Below are 17,597 nucleotides of genomic sequence, written 5' to 3' on the forward strand. Positions count from 1 at the left end.
AATCCTTAACACTGTAAAAGGCTAAAACTCATAAAACAGTATGTAAAATAAACATTAACAACCCTTGAACTAAAGAAACATTTAAAAACGTTTCTACAAAAGAAATAAATCAGTTGCTTAGTAAAATTAAAACATGAACTCATTTTCATTCCTGAAGAAAAGAAACAGCTTTACCTACCATGAGGACGACATTTTGGTATCCCAGAAATACCTTCCTCGAAGATAACATCCCTAAATCTTGAACAATGGTGCCTTCCCTTCCCACAAATAAACAGCGCTTCTAATATAATTAGTTTCCACTTTATTCCCGAGCATTCTTACAGAATGAGCTCCTTTCAGTAAGTTTGTAGATAATACAAAATAATGTATTAATTTAGTAACTTCTGTTACACATAAATTTTGTGTATTAAGTTACTAATATTGTGTATTAACTATAACTATTTATTAGTATTTAATTTTTTTAAAAGTTTAGCAAACCATTAATAGGAAAACACAGCATTTGACCAAATTAAAATAAGTTACCCTTTCTGTATAGTTTAGAAATATTCTGAAATGTGACAGCGTGGTTAGTAAATTACTTGGAGGTATCCCTTAGGTACCAAAGTTTAAAAAGCAACCAAAACTCGCTCAAATTACTTTTTCCCCTAAAAATGAGACTTCGTTTTACAATTATTCCTCATTCAGGGTGTCTATTTTAAAAAAGGAAAAAAGCAAACATTTACCTTATGTTTTGCTGAATGCTGGATGAGCTCTGTAATTAACACTTTGTCCTGTTGCAACCTTCGCTTCATAAGCTTGGAGCAGTTGATATTAATGGCTTCCAAAATGTGGGATGTATTGTATTCCACAAATGGCCGGCTATCAATTAGCAGCACTTTTTCCGTTCCACTTTCCAGCAGAGCCACCAACCTCTCAGTAACAATTTGAGTTCCAATCATCTCATGGGCCATGACAACAATAAGTCTTCTTTTCCCACCTCCTTCTTTAATTTGCCACGATGATGTAATGGTGGTGTGCTCAAAGGCTCAGCCACTCCATTGTACTAAAAATGTATGAGGTCAGGCTGGTGGTGACTGGCAAAAGGAGAGTTAAACCCATTTTCAGCAAGAGCCCTCCAAGTGAATGTCCCTTTCTCTTTCCCCGTTGATGTGCTCTTGCAAAGGACTCCTTCCACAAAGCAGCCCCTCACATTTGATTCATAAAGAGATGACTGGAATAACCATTCCACAACAAAAGATGCTTTGGGGCAGCCAGCGCATTACATCATTCTTTACCTTTGCTCCTCGCTCCAACAGCTTTACGCTGGACTGAAAATCCTACACGAAGACAGAGACAGAAAACAAAACATGGGGTCAAAAAAAAGAAAGAGCATCAGATTAGAGAGAGCGTATGATTCATAATATTTACTCCATTAATCTAATTCCATACTTGATGCACTGTTTCATTTGAACAAACAAAAAGGACAAACAGGAATGGCTCCGGAAAATCCCACTGATGGTAATTCACTTTTACATCAAAATATAAAAACCCAAAGAAGATAAAAGAAGACACAGTCATGAATTATAATGACCTGAGGCCCAGAACTACACGCCTGTAGCATGAGATTGAAAGAGCTATAAAAAGATGCTTGAAGTAGTATTTTTTCCAAATGGGTTTTATTTGCTTATTTCCTGAAAAGAGCACAAAGAACAGCCTACGACCAGGTGAGCAAGCCCATACTATCAGGACAGTCTTTTCTGAAGGCTTGAGAACCTCTGTGACGGTAGGAGTGTGTGTACACATGTGAACGCGCGCGCACACACACACACACACACACACCAGGGCACAACAGCAGCCCCTTTGAATTGCCCTGGGAAAACCTTTCATAAATTTCAGCTGCCTTTTAAGGAAAAGAAGGGACAAGAATGGCTGATATTCTTGTCATACCAACTGCTGAGCTAATTGCTGGGGGACTGTGATGTACCCAGCTCCAACTGAGATAGTCCCACAGCTATTTTGGCCCTGGTTGCTCCATCCCTCAGTTCTCTGATCCTTCACAGACTTACCCCTCATCTTCTGGTGGCTCATTCTTAAGAGAATCACTGACTCCCAGCCTTAGAAAATCTCACATCCCAACCTGGGACTCTAGGTCAGCAACCATACAGCAGACATACAGAACCCTGACTACTAGAACCAGGGCGTCCCTATTCTTGCCAAACTCCTATAATCGACCACTTCCTTTATATTTACGTATACATACGTATATACATATATATATGTATACATATATATATGTAACACATACATATATATGTATATATATAATTTTATTTGTATTTGAGAGAGAGAACACAAGCACGGAAGAGCACAGAGGGGGAGAGAGAGAATCTTAAGCAGGCTCCACGCTCAGCACAGAGTCTGACGCAGGGCTTCATCCCCTGACCCTGAGATGACAACCTGAGCCAAAATCAAGATTTGGACGTTCAACCGACCGAGCCACCCAAGTGCCCTAATTGGCCACTTCCTAACTGATACTAGTTGGGACTTTTGTGCCCACAGCTTGGCCCTGACCAATATTCTCAGACTCCTAGCTCCCTGGTCCATCTCTGCTCACTGGAAATCCTCTACACTACATAACACCAGATATCCACTGCTGGCGTTCACCTTCTGCAGGGTAAACTATTTGATGGCAAAGGCTTTGTATTACATGTCCTGCCTCCATAGTGCTTTGTACATAAGATACTCAATTCACACTGTTATAAGAAAGTAAAATCCTCCACAAATGATTTAAGACACTGAATAAGTATTTGATTAACTGAGTTCTGATCAGGATGGTAAAACCCTCAAACATCACTGGGTCCTATTCCTAATTTCAGACTTACAGATTAGAAACTGAAGCATGGAGAATACAAAGAGAAGCGGCCATGCCATTTACTTGTTACTTAACTTTGGAAAATTATATAACTTCTCTGAACCAGTTTCCTCATCTATGAAATGTAGATGTAACATAGGCCTTATCTCTTCACAAAGTCTGTTTGGAGGATAAAATTATCAAAGTTATTTACAGTAAGTAAACATGCAATTACCCAGGCACCTGGGTGGCTCAGCTGGTTGAGCATAGAACTCTTGAATTCAGCTCAGGTCATGATCCCAAGGTCGTGGGCTCAAGCCCCATGCTGGGCTCTGGGTTGAGTGTGGAGTCTGCTTGGGATTCTCCTTCTCTCTCTCCCTCTCTCCCCTGCTTACACTCTAAGAAATTAAAAAAAAAAAAAAAAAAAAGCAACTACTCATCATAAAGAGAAAGGAGGAAAAATACCTTAAAGATGCCAACGGTGGACAGAGCTGCCTTGCACCTGGAATCTCAAAGATGTCATTTAACCGATAAACACAGAAGCAACTCCACCCTCCTATATGGCTGAGCTTCAACCAAGCTGCACTCTTTCCCTCAGAGCCAGACACACAGGGGGTTAGAAGTCTCCTGAGAAACCATTTCTGCCCCCGCACCTTACAAATCAGCTCCATATAGAATACATTATTCGTCCATCTTTTGTCTTATTTTAATGTATTTATTTTTAGTATAGCTTACTGGCAATGAGGTATAAAAATCATCTCTATCTTCAACTGAAGAAACCAGAGCAGAGAATCTGTCCCAGTCAATCAATGAATGTACTTTGGCAAAGCCCCTGCCAAGGATACAGCATTGAATCAAATCCTAACTACTGGGTGACATAGTTCACAGCAGTGTAAGGTCCTGTACTCGGATTATCTGATTCCCAAACCAGGGCTCCTACTACTGGGTTACGCTGTTTTCCCTAAGCACCTGCTCCCATAATGAAACTGGACTGAGAAAGAATGGCTCGACTTGTCCACGGAGGTGCCCGGGTGGCACAGAAAGTGGAAATCTGAGAACAAGAGCAAGTTGATTCCAACCATGGCAATGACTATCCAAGTCTGATTGGCTCCTCTCAATGATAAAATCCGGATGGAACAAAGCAGTTATCTGGGTTAGCAGATCAAGGGACAAAGGGAGGGAGAAGACAGCAAACATGCAAAAGTTGAATGAGAAAGTTCTCATCTTTGCTTCCCTTCAGCCTAATCTCCTGAGCCCAAATCACTGAAACCAAAGATTGACCACAGCAAACAGTAGGGCACATCCTTACCTAGAGAACCAGAATCAGGAGTTCCAGAAGCAGAAAGACCCTTTCCCTGACCAAGAAAAGGTCTGGGCCAAGTGACCCTAATATGAGGATGTAATTGAAGCAAAGCACTGAATGTGAAATGAGGATGAAGTCACATCCTTTCATGTTGTACTCAGGCCAGCTGTAGCTCTCCTGTCACACCTTTATGCCCAAGGTCTGATTTTCTGTAGTTCCAAACAGATTTATGTGAGAGGCAGAGCCCTACCGAGGGGGCATGGGAGGTGGGGGAACAATTGCCTTAAACCTTGTTTATTTACAGTGAGAGAATTTTGGCCAGGCCCTTTTCCTAGGCTGCAACCCTAATTTAGAAATTTCTGGGCATTCACTGTTCATTCTGAAGATGTCAGTACCTTGAGATTGGGAACACGTCTGTTACAGTTTTGTTTTTGAAACCTTCTGCATCAGGTAGGATTTAAAAGATGACAAGAGAATATTTTATTGTTGGCAAAACCACAAGCTAATCTTACCCAAAATTTCTACAAGAAGTTAAAAGGAATAAACATTCTTAGAATTGAACTGTAAGGGCCCACGTGCATATAACAAAACCCAGGACAGGCCAGCTTTGCTATTTGTTGATTTATTTAAACGTTTAATTTTTAAAGTTTTAACTATTTTCTTTCCATTTTTAATAGGTAACATATTCACAAGGTTCAAAAAAAGGTATAAAATGTATACATACTATGAATATGTACAGTTTATTTTATGTTTGTTACACTTCAACAAAACTACTAAAAATTGCCATGATACTGAAACCCCAACAAATACATGAAAAACATAAATACACTGAAAATCCTTCTCCTACCCTTGTCCATCTGCCCAGATCTCCCCCCTGCCCTCTACTGGAAACCATGGTCAATAGTTTCTTCTGATTTCTTCCAAAGATTTTTTTTTTTTTTAATGAATACAGAATAAGACACAAATATATATTCCTTCCCTTTGTTCAACCGGTTACGCAGTATATACACTTATTATGCACCCTGCTTTTTTCCTTCACTTAAATTAAACACTACAATTTTATTTTTTTCCTCATATTTAATTAGAATGTGATATAATCTATGTATCTTCCATACATGAACTTTTGGAAATCGTGCACAGAGAGGGGCGCCTGGGTGGCTCGGTCAGTTGAACATCCAACTTTGGCTCAGGTCATGATCTCACAGTCCATGGGTGCAAGCCCCTTGTCGGGCTCTGTGCTGACAGCTCAGAGCCTGGAGCCTGTTTCAGATTCTGTGTCTCCTTCTCTCTCTGTCCCTCCCCCACTTCACTGTCTCTGTGTCACAAAAAATGAATAAACATTAACAAAAAAAATTTTAATAAAAAAAATGTTTTAAAACACAGAAATACTTCACCTTAAAAGACAACTCCCCCTTTTCCCCAACATCACACCTATTCAATCAGGGGTTTTACCTGAGGACCCAAAAGCTGAAGGGTAATTCTTAATAGCGTGCTTGAAAGGTCAGCAAACTGTTTTATGGCATCCCAATCAGACAGTATCCTCTACAACTACTCCGACTTAAGAGAAATTTAAAATGTGATGTGCACATTCATGAAGTACAGGCTCATCTCTTAAAGGACACCTTGTTGTGACTCTGGCTATTCTCACCCAAAGACAGGATGGCACCATAAGTTCCTGGGAAAGGGGACACCTATCTGGTGGTCATGGGACCGTGGAAGGTCAAGAAGCCACCAGTGTAAAGCCCTCTGAAAAATGCTAAGGGACCCGGGGTGGCAGCACTGGCCCTGAGCAGTGTCTCTGCTGAGGATCCTCGTCGCACTGACCCAGACAAAGGTGTTCCGGGCCCTCTAGCTGTGCTGCCCTCTTGGCTGCCTGGGGACTGTGGTGAGGAGCCCTGGCCTACCTCCAACACTCAGGAGAAGGGGCAGGCAGCTGGAGCAGTGGGAAGACTCTTCTGAGGAGACTGATGGGGTGCCCCAGTCTACCGCCAAGGAAATCTGGGTGGCATCAGGCTCTTCAGAAGGCAATGAAAGAATACTTTTCTATACATACAATAAAGTTTTCTATTTCTCCAAAAAGGAATAAACCAGTATTTATCATACCAAAGACTAGTAACCTTAACCAGAGCCACCAAACAAATATTTGCAAAGTATCCCACTTTCAGAAATCAAGGGGTTTTGTTTTTGTTTTTTCATTTTTTTAACATTTATTTATTTTTGAGACAGGGAGAGACAGAGCATGAACGGGGGAGGGTCAGAGAGAGGGAGACACAGAATCTGAAACAGGCTCCAGGCTCTGAGCTGTTAGCACAGAGCCCGACGTGGGGCTCGAACTCACGGACCGCGAGATCATGACCTGAGCCGAAGTCGGCCGCTTAACTGACTGAGCCACCCAGGTGCCCCCAGAAATCAAGGTTTTAAAAAACTTTATTTATTAAGGGAAAGAGGCTGAGGCAACATTTTAGTATAAAAAAATGACTATATAGATCAGGGAACAAAATGGGCAAATTCCCTTAAAAAATACCACTTTTGCTTTATTTTGCATTTTACCCATTTTGGCAAATATTTTACAATACTTAATATGAACAGAAGTTGTAGAAGAACCTTCCCCTGTTAATATTCATACTTTAAAGTTTTTGTGTAATTTATTTTATGTTTTAGATTCTATTTAGTTACCTATGGAAATTTATCTATGATTTTATCATGGAAATTGGTGCAGTTTTATTTACTGTAATTCACTCTACTCTGCAAGAGTATCAATGAAATGAAGTACACTACTGCTGAATTAGTTATGTCAGAGAACCAAAAGCCTGTTTTAAATTTTTTTTCAATGTTTGTTTATTTTTGAGAGAGACAGAGCATGAGTGGGGGAGGGGAAGAGAGAGGGAGACACAGAATCCGAAGCAGGCTCCAGGCTCTGAGCTGTCAGCACAGAGCCCGACGCGGGGCTCAAACCCACGAACCGTGAGATCATGACCTGAGCCGAAGTCGGACGCTTAACTGACTGAGCCACCCAGGCGCCCCAAGCCTAACAGTGTTTTAATGATAAGGTGAACAAGTGAGAGTCTGTTTTAATTAAAAGAACAATGTACCGCCCGACTAAACAAAAACCAGTATTTGCCACTAGAGTAATTAGCTAAAAGGAAAATTTTTTCTTTTGATTTTCTTCACCACTTGCACATAACCTTCAACATAGTGCCCAAACAAAAAAATTGTTTTAAGTTTAAGGTAGTTTTTAAATGATTCCATTAAGCATCTCCCTCCTGTTCTTAGAGGAGGTGTTCCTCTTTTCAACTTCCCAGCAATATCCTGGCTTCCAGGTCAGTCACAGCGACACTTGGTCTATCCCACCAGAAAAAAAGGGGAGAACCTTTTCTACACACAATTTCCCCCTTCTGCCTGCCCATGGCTTACTTTCTGTCAACAGCAACAGCTCCACTGTCACCAAGCACAGCTGCCTTAAGGGCCACATCAAGGCCTACAGCCAGCAGGTAAGGGAGAGGGCTCCAAGAACATGCCCACATGTCTGAAAGGTAGGACCTATGAAGACACAGAGGCCACCCCTCAGAAAGGCACATCTCCATTTGAAAGACTTCCTTTTACAAAGAAATTCTCAGCAGAGAAAGGATATTCTATGGGTTTGGGGTGCCTGAACTGCCTGTTCAGTGAGGAGAGTGACTGGGCTTTATTTGGCTGGGCTTGAGCTCAAGTTCAAATTCTCAGAGAATTTATGGAAAGGATACAATCAGGTGAGAAGTTTGCTTTTATTAAACTACAAGCTGGTCTTAAATTTTTTTTTCCCTCCAATAAAACTGAGGAAATAGGCAACAAGATACACTAAACAGCCTTTGGCAGAGCCTTAAACATGGACTTTCAGTAACAGGAAAACTGAACAAATCAAAAGGGAAAAAAGCAGGTTATGAAGTTTGGAAACAAGCAAGAACAGCTTAGACTTTGACCATCTATACTGATTAAAGCAACTTTGACTCATATGCTGTGGGCAAACCCTAACAGAAATTCTGAGGCCCAATATTTGGTAAAATATATTAAAAAACAAATACAAAACAAAACAAAAAAAACCAAAAAACCACCCTCACCAAAGCCATGACAACTATATAAGCTTAAGGTACTTTCAGTCACCTTATTAATGTCTTGACCATATTTTCTTACCCCAAAATAGAGGACACATTCTGACAAGTGGGGGCAATAATGGGACAGACTGCTTGAAGCTTGAAGCACAAGTGTCTAGACAGTACTGGACGTAGAGACAGCACTTGTTAGCACCATAAAACCAGCATCTCTCACCAACTTACAGCACCACTGAAAGAACCCACTCCTATCAGAGGCTTAGGTTGTTTATATATACATCAAGGACCCACAGATAAAGGCTGGAAGAACAGCCATCCTTCAAAGACTAAATACAATGTCTTTTCTTCAGACACAGGTCAGCCCAGGTAGAGTCCAGATCTGAGAGAAGACTTCACCCAGTTTCTGATCAGGAAGAGCACTGCACTCTGGGTACTGGCTCAGCTGGAGCCTCTGTCCTTCCTCAGCACTGCTTCCTGTTTGTGCTCACCTGTCTGTCTCACTAGCTTCCCATTCCCTGATCCTTTGGAGCTCTCCTCCACCTCCCCTCCTTTCTCCACCTCCCCTCCTTCCACCACCTCCCCTCCTTCCACCACACCGTGTACCTATTCCAGACACACTCCTTGTACCCACGGCTCCCTCTAACATATAATGCTTTCTCCAGGCACCTTGCCTAAAACCTAAGGACTCTACCCTCCCTCTGCCCCAAAGAGGCGCCTGGATATGAGGTGGTCTTGAGGGAATGGGAATAGAAGGATCCTTACATGAAGTCTCTGGGCGAAAGAAAATGTGGTCAGTGGTTGGTGTAATCTGAGACTCAAGGAAAAAATGTGTTGGAAAGGTTATTTGCAATAAAGGTGGACTGGAGGCAGGAGTGGAAAGAGTCAGATCAAACCAAACAGAGGTCAGTTAAGGACACTAATGTGTACATCTTGGTTTTCTTGAGCACCTGTCAGGCCTACTGTAACTCATTCAGTCATGTGACAAACAGTTGTTGGGCACCTAGTAAGTGCTAGGCACTGGTGGAGAAATGCAGCAAAAATGTGCTGGGTGAAAACTCCTGTTCTGCTAGAGCTTCTAATGCAATGCCACAGACAGTAACAAACAGCAACAACACAAGCGCTATGGAGAAAAAACAAACCAGGGGAGGAAGGAGAGTTCAGTTGGGTAGTTGCAATTTTAAACAGAGTAGTCAGAAAAGGTCTTACTCTGATGGTTAAGTACAAGCCATGAGGAGGTGAGAAAGCTAGGTGGATCCTGGGAAGGCTGGAGCTCTCTCTGTCAAAGACTGGAGGCCAATCAATACAGTGCTGGCCAAGGTAACGCTGAACTGGGCAAGTGCTAGTTAATCATGCGGTAGGTGCTCCGTCCTTCTTCAGTAAAATGGTTAGGTCTATTAGGAATGAAGTATATCCAGCCACTCGAACACTTTACTGTGAAATACACACACACACACACACACACACACACACACACACACACACACACAAGTTCAGTAGTTTCTTACTAAAACTACAAAGGGAGAAGCGTTCCTTGGCAAAAGAATAAAAAGTGCTGTATGAAATGAAAAAAATTGTAACAAGAAAGATTACTACTAATATCAATATAATTCTTCCAACTCCACAAATGTACCTAATAATGAAATCTTGATTTTACAGCACAGAATGTAGCAAAAGATCAAAGACATGTTAAACAAGATGTGTGCTTGAATAGATCTAAACAGCAAGGAAGCAGTTTAACGGATCTTTAAATTAAAAAAAAATTTAAATGCTTTCATGGAGCTCTCCTTGCTAAAAAGTGTATCAAATACTTAACCACAAGGACTCTGTCAGTTAGGTTACTGTGTTCAAGGGGTTGGTAAGACTAATGTAAGCTTATCATCTTTATCCGTGCACCATCTTTAGTCCACTTCACCCCCAAAACAACAAAATGCCACTACATGAAAGATAAGGTGTACTTTCCTGACAAAGAGTGAAATTACTAATGACATTACAACCAGGGTAAACATCTGGACAATGTGGAATACAGTCTGGTAAAGAAAGGATATAATTTCATTTTTCCAAAGAAGATCAGAAGGCTCCGGGAACAAGCAATGGAAAACAATTGGGAATCATCAACACCAAACTTTCCACCACTTCTAATTAAGCCCAAGTTTATCACAGTATATTTTGGAGTTTTATCTACTTTAAGTCTTTTGATATTCAAATAAGTAAAACCACAAAGCCAAACTATTCTCCTGAAGATACTTTCAAAATGGCTTACACGGATCTTTTCAAAGTGACAAATGAGAAACTGCTTCACCTTTCAGTTAAAAGACATGTGAGGGGCGCCTGGGTGGCTCAGCAGGTTGAGCCTGCAACTTCAGCTCAGGTCATGATCTCACAGCTCGTGAGTTCGAGCCCCGAGTCGGGCTCTGTGCTGACAGCTGGGAGCCTGGAGCCTGCTTCGGATTCTGCGCCTCCCTCTCTCTCTGCCCGAACCCAATCTCATTCTGTCTCTGTCTCTCTCAAAAATAAATAAACATTAAAAAAAAAATTTAAAGACACGTGAAAAATAATGGAAAAGGTCTGCATGCGCAGCAAAAGGAGACTCAATAACCTACAAGTCACACTGAATCCTGCAACACAGTATCATGCAACATTTTTAAATGATGGTGTGAAAGCATACTTCTTGACAATGAAGGATGGTCATGACCCATTAAGAGAATAAAAACAAGTTACAAAACAGTAAAGTAAAGCGGAACCTCAAACACCCACATACACACATGAGCACATGACGGATACATTCAAAAGGTACTATTTTTTTCCTTTCTATAATCTTGTAAGGTACAAAAACGTCTTAGAAAAGGGCACAACATACACTTCAGAGCCTAAAGTGGCTGTCGCCATCCTGCCTGCATTCCTCCTTACCAGGACCGTTAAGAAAACTTTGGGCTAGAACAAGGTATAGGATTAACAATACAATAAAGGAAAATTGATGTTTACCCTCAAGATAAAAGCTGGATTTCTACTTCACAAAAGAACTTACAAAGAATTATTTTCAATAACAATAATGTTGGGGGCGGGGAGAGATAAGAAATTGAATTTTATATCACACACTTATGACTATAAACCTGGAGGTTCAGTAGGTCCGTTGGGGTATGACTCTTAATACAAAAGCTTTCTTCTTTACACAAAGAATTCATAGATGGTTTTCTCTTTTAAATGAATATATTCCCTAACACTCTTAAAATGTATTTCAATTTATAAAGTTTCCAAAATAAGCCTGCAAGAGGACTTTCATTCCTCTTACTGGAAAAGCACAAGTCTTTCAACAAAGTATATACAGCGGCCTCCTCACTATTCTGAGCTCCTAAATAGACACGCACAACAAGACTTGAACACATTCCAGGCGTGGCCTTCAAGCCTGGACCACACCTGCTTCCAAGGCCCTGAGGCTAAAAATAACTCTGGGGCCTCAAAAACGGGACACCAGCCAGGCCCAGGGGTAGCTGCAGGCCCCTTGCTCAGCTCCACTAACAGTAAAAGCCAGAGCTACGTAACTCTACAATCACAAAAAAAACCAAAAAGACAAAACAAAAAACCCACGACAGGCTTCTTTCTGTGCCAATCAACCTCCATCCTAAGCCTACTCCTTTTCTTTGCCCCTTGACACCAAAGCAAATCTAGGAATTTAGAAACAAGTAAGGTCTTATGGTGCATTGGTTTTAAAAACAACAACTGTGGACCAGGATAAGTCTCCAGAGATGATTCAGGAGACCGTGTTCCTAATTTCAGCTCCTCTACAAAGACACTAAAATGTCACAGCAACAGTCACTTGACATCCCCAAGCTTGTTTTTTTTTTTTTTTTTTTCCCTCACCTGTAAAAGGAGGAATCCTGTGATCACTTAACGTCTAAAGACTATTTCACTAAGAATATGATATCACGGTCAATGCACCTCAGGCCTTCACAAGGTGCTTTAACAGGACAGAGTACCAGGAATGATTTGATCTTTGAGCAATCATGTCACAGAATTACAGCTTACATCCTACAACACACAAATTAAAATGGATAACTCCTGGGCAATGGGTCCACAAACAGCACGGCAACTGTTCCAGATCATTTCTTTTGTGGTGGGGTATTTCCAAGGTTTGCTCCAAGACAATGCCTTCCACTTCTCTGCCAGTCCCTTGGTACCCAGGAGTCCCCTCTGGGGCATGTTACTCTACCAGGTGAAAAATAAAGGGAGAGGCCAGGGGCAGAGGAAGAAGGGGCAGTGGAAGCAGCAACACTCCTCACTCCAGGCTCCTAGGCTATGCTAATTTAAGTCACTGCATCTGTCCTTACACTTCCCCCTCTGGGGCCCAGGGATGATATCAGGAAGCCGTACCACAGGGCAACGTGGGTGACAAGGCCAGGACCTGGGTGGAAGACTCACATTGCCACAGGACAGCAAGGAGACCAGCAAGGAAGTGGGGCAGCCACGAGAAGAATCAGAATCTTCCCTGTCCTCATCCCAGAGCTACTTTTTCCATTCTGTCCTTTTCACAGTCTATCCTTTCCTCATAATTTGGCTCCATCACATAACCTACCTGTAGTTTCTCTGCCCTTATTTGTTCTTAGAGGCTTTGCTGTTCCCCTATCTCCTTCCTCTCTCCTTCTTCTTCATTTCTCCCTTCATGATTTTCTTTTGTCAGATTAAGCCCTTCTCACGAATCCATTTTCTGTTTTCGGGGGCAGGGGGGACTGCCAAGGCCCTTGATAAGGGTTGCTATCCTAAGTAGTAATCACAAATCACAGACTGCTTTGAAACAGTCATCCACAGATTCGGGTGTTTTATCAACCTTTAAAATCTTTTATTTGTTACTGTAATAAAGTTTTATTTCAGAGAAGAGAGAGGAACTTTTTCCAGTTTGGTGTTTCATACATGGTTATACTGCGTGGAGATGATTTACTTAGTATCTTACGTTTTTACTAGCCCTCCAATGCTCTGATGATCTAGACACTAAAGGTAAAACCCCTCTCTAAACCTCAAAGGAAGACCCAAATTCTCTCTGTTATCACACTAGACTGCTTAGAAAACGAACAAGATCTGAATTACTTATAATCTAGCGCAAGCTCTGCACATAGGGACAAAGTGGTCTCCACCAAGAGTCTGACTGGCAAGTTCCGACTGGCACCTGCACCAGCAGCGTCACTGCCCTGCCCTGCCCTTCCTCGTCCACCAGCAGCCTCAGGGAGCCATTCGTTCTCTTCTCAGTTGAGCACAAGCCCATCCAGATGACCTTCGAAGAGAAGAAGAGGCAGAGTGGAAAATGAAATAACTACAGGCCCTTAATCTCAGCTCCCAGTTCACTCTATCGGCTCCTTTTTAAAAAAGGATTTCCCAGGGGTGCCTGGGTGGCTCAGTCGGTTGAGCCTGCGACTTCGGCTCAGGTCATGATCTCACAGCTCTTGAGTTCGAGCCGCGAGTAGGGCTCTGTGCTAACAGCTCGGAGCCTGGAGCCTGCTTCGGATTCTGTGTCTCCCTCTCTCTCTGCCCCAACCCACTTACATTCTGTCTCTGTCTCTCTCAAAAATAAGTAAACATTAAAAAAAATTTTTTTAAAAAGGATTTGCCAAATAATTTGAAAAGCAAAATAAAGAGTAATGGATTATAATCCACAGAAAAAAGTAAGTCCAAAAACAAGATTTCCTATAAACACCTTCTGAACAATGCAAGTTTAAAAGGATATTATTCCTATTTGCTGTTTTGTTGTTTTTTTTAGAGGTGATTCTGTCATCTTTTGGATGGCACTAAATTCTGGTGTGACGTCGGTCAGGTTCAGGCATGCCACACGCAGCAGGGAAGCAGGGAATATCTTCCTACCAAAGTCTCAATTTCCTACTCTGACAAATACCTGTGTCTGTACTGGTAGGTTTCTAAAACAATATGAGGCACTGCGGGGATAAAAACAGAATGGATGGAAGGTCCCTGTTGGACAAATATAAAAAGATAATATGCTAGCAGGGGTACGACAAGTCAAAAAGAAAGTGTCTTAGGCTTCTGAAGGAAAACAGGGACATAAACTGCCAGAGAAGAGGGAAGAAAAATCTACATGAAGAAAACACATAAACAAAGGTAAAGGGATAAATTGTGTGCAGATTTTCCCAGCTAGAACACAGATTATAACAGTGAATAACAAAATAAGTTGGCAAAGGGAAAGGAGTCAGCTGGTGCAGTGTCCTGAAAGTCTAAAAACCATCTAAGTCACTGTGAACTTTATGAAAAGAACATGAGCACACTGCTAGATGCATTTCACTGGTAACTTCCTATGGATTGAAATTAAGAGAAGATGAAAGCAAGGAGACTAGTTGCAACCCACAAAGTTTTAGTTGTCGAAGGATGGGCTCTGCCTAGAATGGTGACTACAAAATCTGACAGGAAAGCAAAGAGCCAAGGAACTAGTGATGGTCTAGATCCAGGGCAGTACGCCTGACACAAAACATATCCTTATTAAATAACTGACTTCCTGATTGAGGGTGCCTGGGAAAACGGCTATTTAGACTACAGTATTAAATTATTCTACCAAAAAAAATTTCAGAAATAGCTCAGTTACCGTATTCTGTCCCTGCTTCAGATGAACCAGTATCGAGCAAAATGAGCAACAGGTACAAGTTTAAGTCTTACTAGCCAGGTAACTGTTTATAAACAGAAGAATTAGTCATATTAAAAGGCCAAAATAGGGGCACCTGGGGGGCTTAGTCAGGTAAGTGTCCCACTCTTGATTTCAGCTCAGGTCATGATCTTGTGGTTGTGGGATCAAGCCTCGTTTCAGGCTCCCTGCTAAGTGTGGAGACTGCTTGGAATTCTCTCTCCCTCTCTCTCTCTCAAAATAAATAAACTTAAAAAAAAAAAAAATTAAAAGGCCAAAATAAATAAAGCAGAATGTAAAGAGAAGGGGGATGCAGAATGTTGGCATGATGGGTGACTACCTCCTATTTTTCAGTAATTTCTAACATTTCCATTATATATATACACTTATATATATATACTATGCACACAAACACGTATATATGTATATACAAGATACATATCTTCTATGACAAAAAACTAAAGTATATATATTTTAACGAGTCACAAATCATTATGCTCATGCTATTCAGAGGAAGACAGTAAAAATTATTTTACATGAATCATTAATCAAGATAAGTTTTAATACAGAATCATGGGATTCATCCAACAGTGACCTAGTAATGTGAAAAAAATAGATTTTTAAATTACTTTAAGTTTTTTTTTTTTTTTTTTTTTTAGTTTTTATTTATTTTTGAGATAGAGAGAGACAGAGCATGAATGGGGGAAGGTCAGAGAGAGAGAGAGAGAGACACAGAATCCGAAGCAGGCTCTAGGCTCCAAGCTGTCAGTACAGAGCCTGATGCGGGGCTCGAACTCACAGAGTGTGAGAATATGACCTGAGCTGAAGTCAGACGCTCAAACGACTGAGCCACCCAGGGACCCCTAGATTTTTAAAAATTTAATTACATATCCCTACGACAGCCCTGCTTCAAAGTGCAAAGCATTCATATGTATTCCAGACAAGCAATATAAATATATATAGTTTTAGTACAGACCAATATTCCTTTTCTAAAAGTAACCTGCATGGGAATGTAAGCTGGCGCAGCCACTCTGGAAAACAGTATGGAGGTTCCTCAAAAAACTAAAAATAGAACTACCCTACGACCCAATAATTGCACTACTAGGCATTTATCCACAGGATACAGGTGTGCTGTTTTGAAGAGACACATGCACCCCCATGTTTATAGCAGCACTATCAACAATAGCCAAAGTATGGGAAGAGCCCAAATGTCCATCGGTGGACGAATGGATAGATAAGATGTGGTATATATGTACAATGGAGTATTACTTGGCAATCAAAAAGAATGAAATCTTGCCATTTGCAACTACGTAGATGGAACTGGAGGGTATATGCTAAGTGAAATTAGTCAGAGAAAGACAAAAATCATATGACTTCACTCATGAGGACTTTAAGAGACAAAACAGATGAACATAAGGGAAGGGAAATAAAAATAATATAAAAACAGGGAGGGGGACAAAACAGAAGAGACTCGTAAATATGGAGAACAAACTGAAGGTTACGGGAGGGGCTGTGGAGGGGGGGATGGGCTAAATGAGTAAGGGGCACTAAGGAATCTAGTCCCGAAATCACTGTTGCACTATATGCTAATTTGGATGTAAATTAAAAAAAAAAAAGAATACTACCTCAGAGCCTGCCCAGGGCAAAACTGCATTGACAGTCTGCACTCTTTGTTTAACATCAAACCTAAATTAAATCACAGGAAATGACAGTATGAAATGATGAAAAAAAAAAAATTAAGAACTGTTACAATCAATTTAGTGTAATAGATATTGAGATGTCACCAGATTGATAGCAGATTGACCTATAATGAATTATTATTAGAATTAATTATAATAATTATTAATAATTATTAGAATTATTAATTCTTTCTCTAGAAGAAAAAGAAGCTAGAAGTTGTATAAAACTTAAGTAAACAATTTTCTGGTTTGTAGACAAAGATTTCAAACTTTTTGATAGCGCTAAATTTTGCTTTAACATTGTCCTACAGATTCAGGCCTGCCAGACCAGTATATCTTAAAATAAAAATCTTTTTTATATTTAAAAATAAATAAATAAATAACCTGCAGTACCAAAGACCACATATTCAAAATTAAAACTGAAAGCACGATCATTACAAATAAAATAAGTTTGCCACAAGTGAAATTTAGTATAAAGCAAACCACAGTATTGTCTATTAAGAATTCAATGACTTAAATACCAAAATATCTAGTTTCACCATCTCATATAAAATGGAGATCATGGCATAGACTCCAACAATAATGCTTACAAGGCTGCGCTGTTTTACCTCACTGCACCCATTCTCAAATAGGTACAAAAGAAATCTATCACCATTTGCTATCAACATAGGTAAGCATCACAAAACACTAATTATCAGAGACTAAAAGGCCCTCTAAGCACAATGCAATAAATGGTCAATTTTTTTCTGTTGCAAATAGTGTTTGCTTTTTGGAATTCTGGGGTTGTGGACCTTGGCTAAAATGTAAAACTGCAGAAAGAACTATTAAATGGATTAGTGGAATAGATATATGTGCATTTATTGACCACCTACTACATTCAATTTCCTATACAGCAGGTTCTCAGTTTTGTCTAATTACAAGGATCACTTAAGGAACTTGATTTAAAAATATGGTAAAATGGGGGCACGTGAGTGGCTTGGGTGGTTAAGCGTCGACTTCAGCTCAGGTCATGATCTCATGGTTCGAGAGTTTGAGCCGGGCTGTGGGCTCTGTGCTGACAGCTCGGAGCCTCTGGGGGGAGGAG

At 40.7% G+C, this 17,597-nt stretch overlaps 1 protein-coding gene across 10 annotated transcripts in view; it reads right to left on the reverse strand.

The window, feature by feature from the left end:
• The window catches only part of DUSP16 (dual specificity phosphatase 16), a 94,086-nt gene that overhangs the window by 44,135 nt on the left and 32,354 nt on the right, over positions 1-17,597 (reverse strand). For 4 of the 10 annotated variants that reach the window (XM_049627083.1, XM_049627078.1, XM_049627081.1 and 1 more), the window contains one exon: positions 723-1,316. In XM_049627083.1, the coding sequence (XP_049483040.1) occupies positions 723-950 (228 nt within the window). In that variant the 5' untranslated portion in view covers positions 951-1,316. Of the gene's footprint in view, positions 1-722; positions 5,449-16,459; positions 16,521-17,597 lie in introns of those variants that run through there. The other 6 variants (XM_049627088.1, XM_049627084.1, XM_049627087.1 and 3 more) reach the window with 4 other exon arrangements.

The sequence above is a fragment of the Panthera uncia genome, chromosome B4 (genome assembly GCF_023721935.1).
Source record: "Panthera uncia isolate 11264 chromosome B4, Puncia_PCG_1.0, whole genome shotgun sequence".
In the NCBI taxonomy this organism is placed as follows: Eukaryota; Metazoa; Chordata; class Mammalia; order Carnivora; family Felidae; genus Panthera; species Panthera uncia.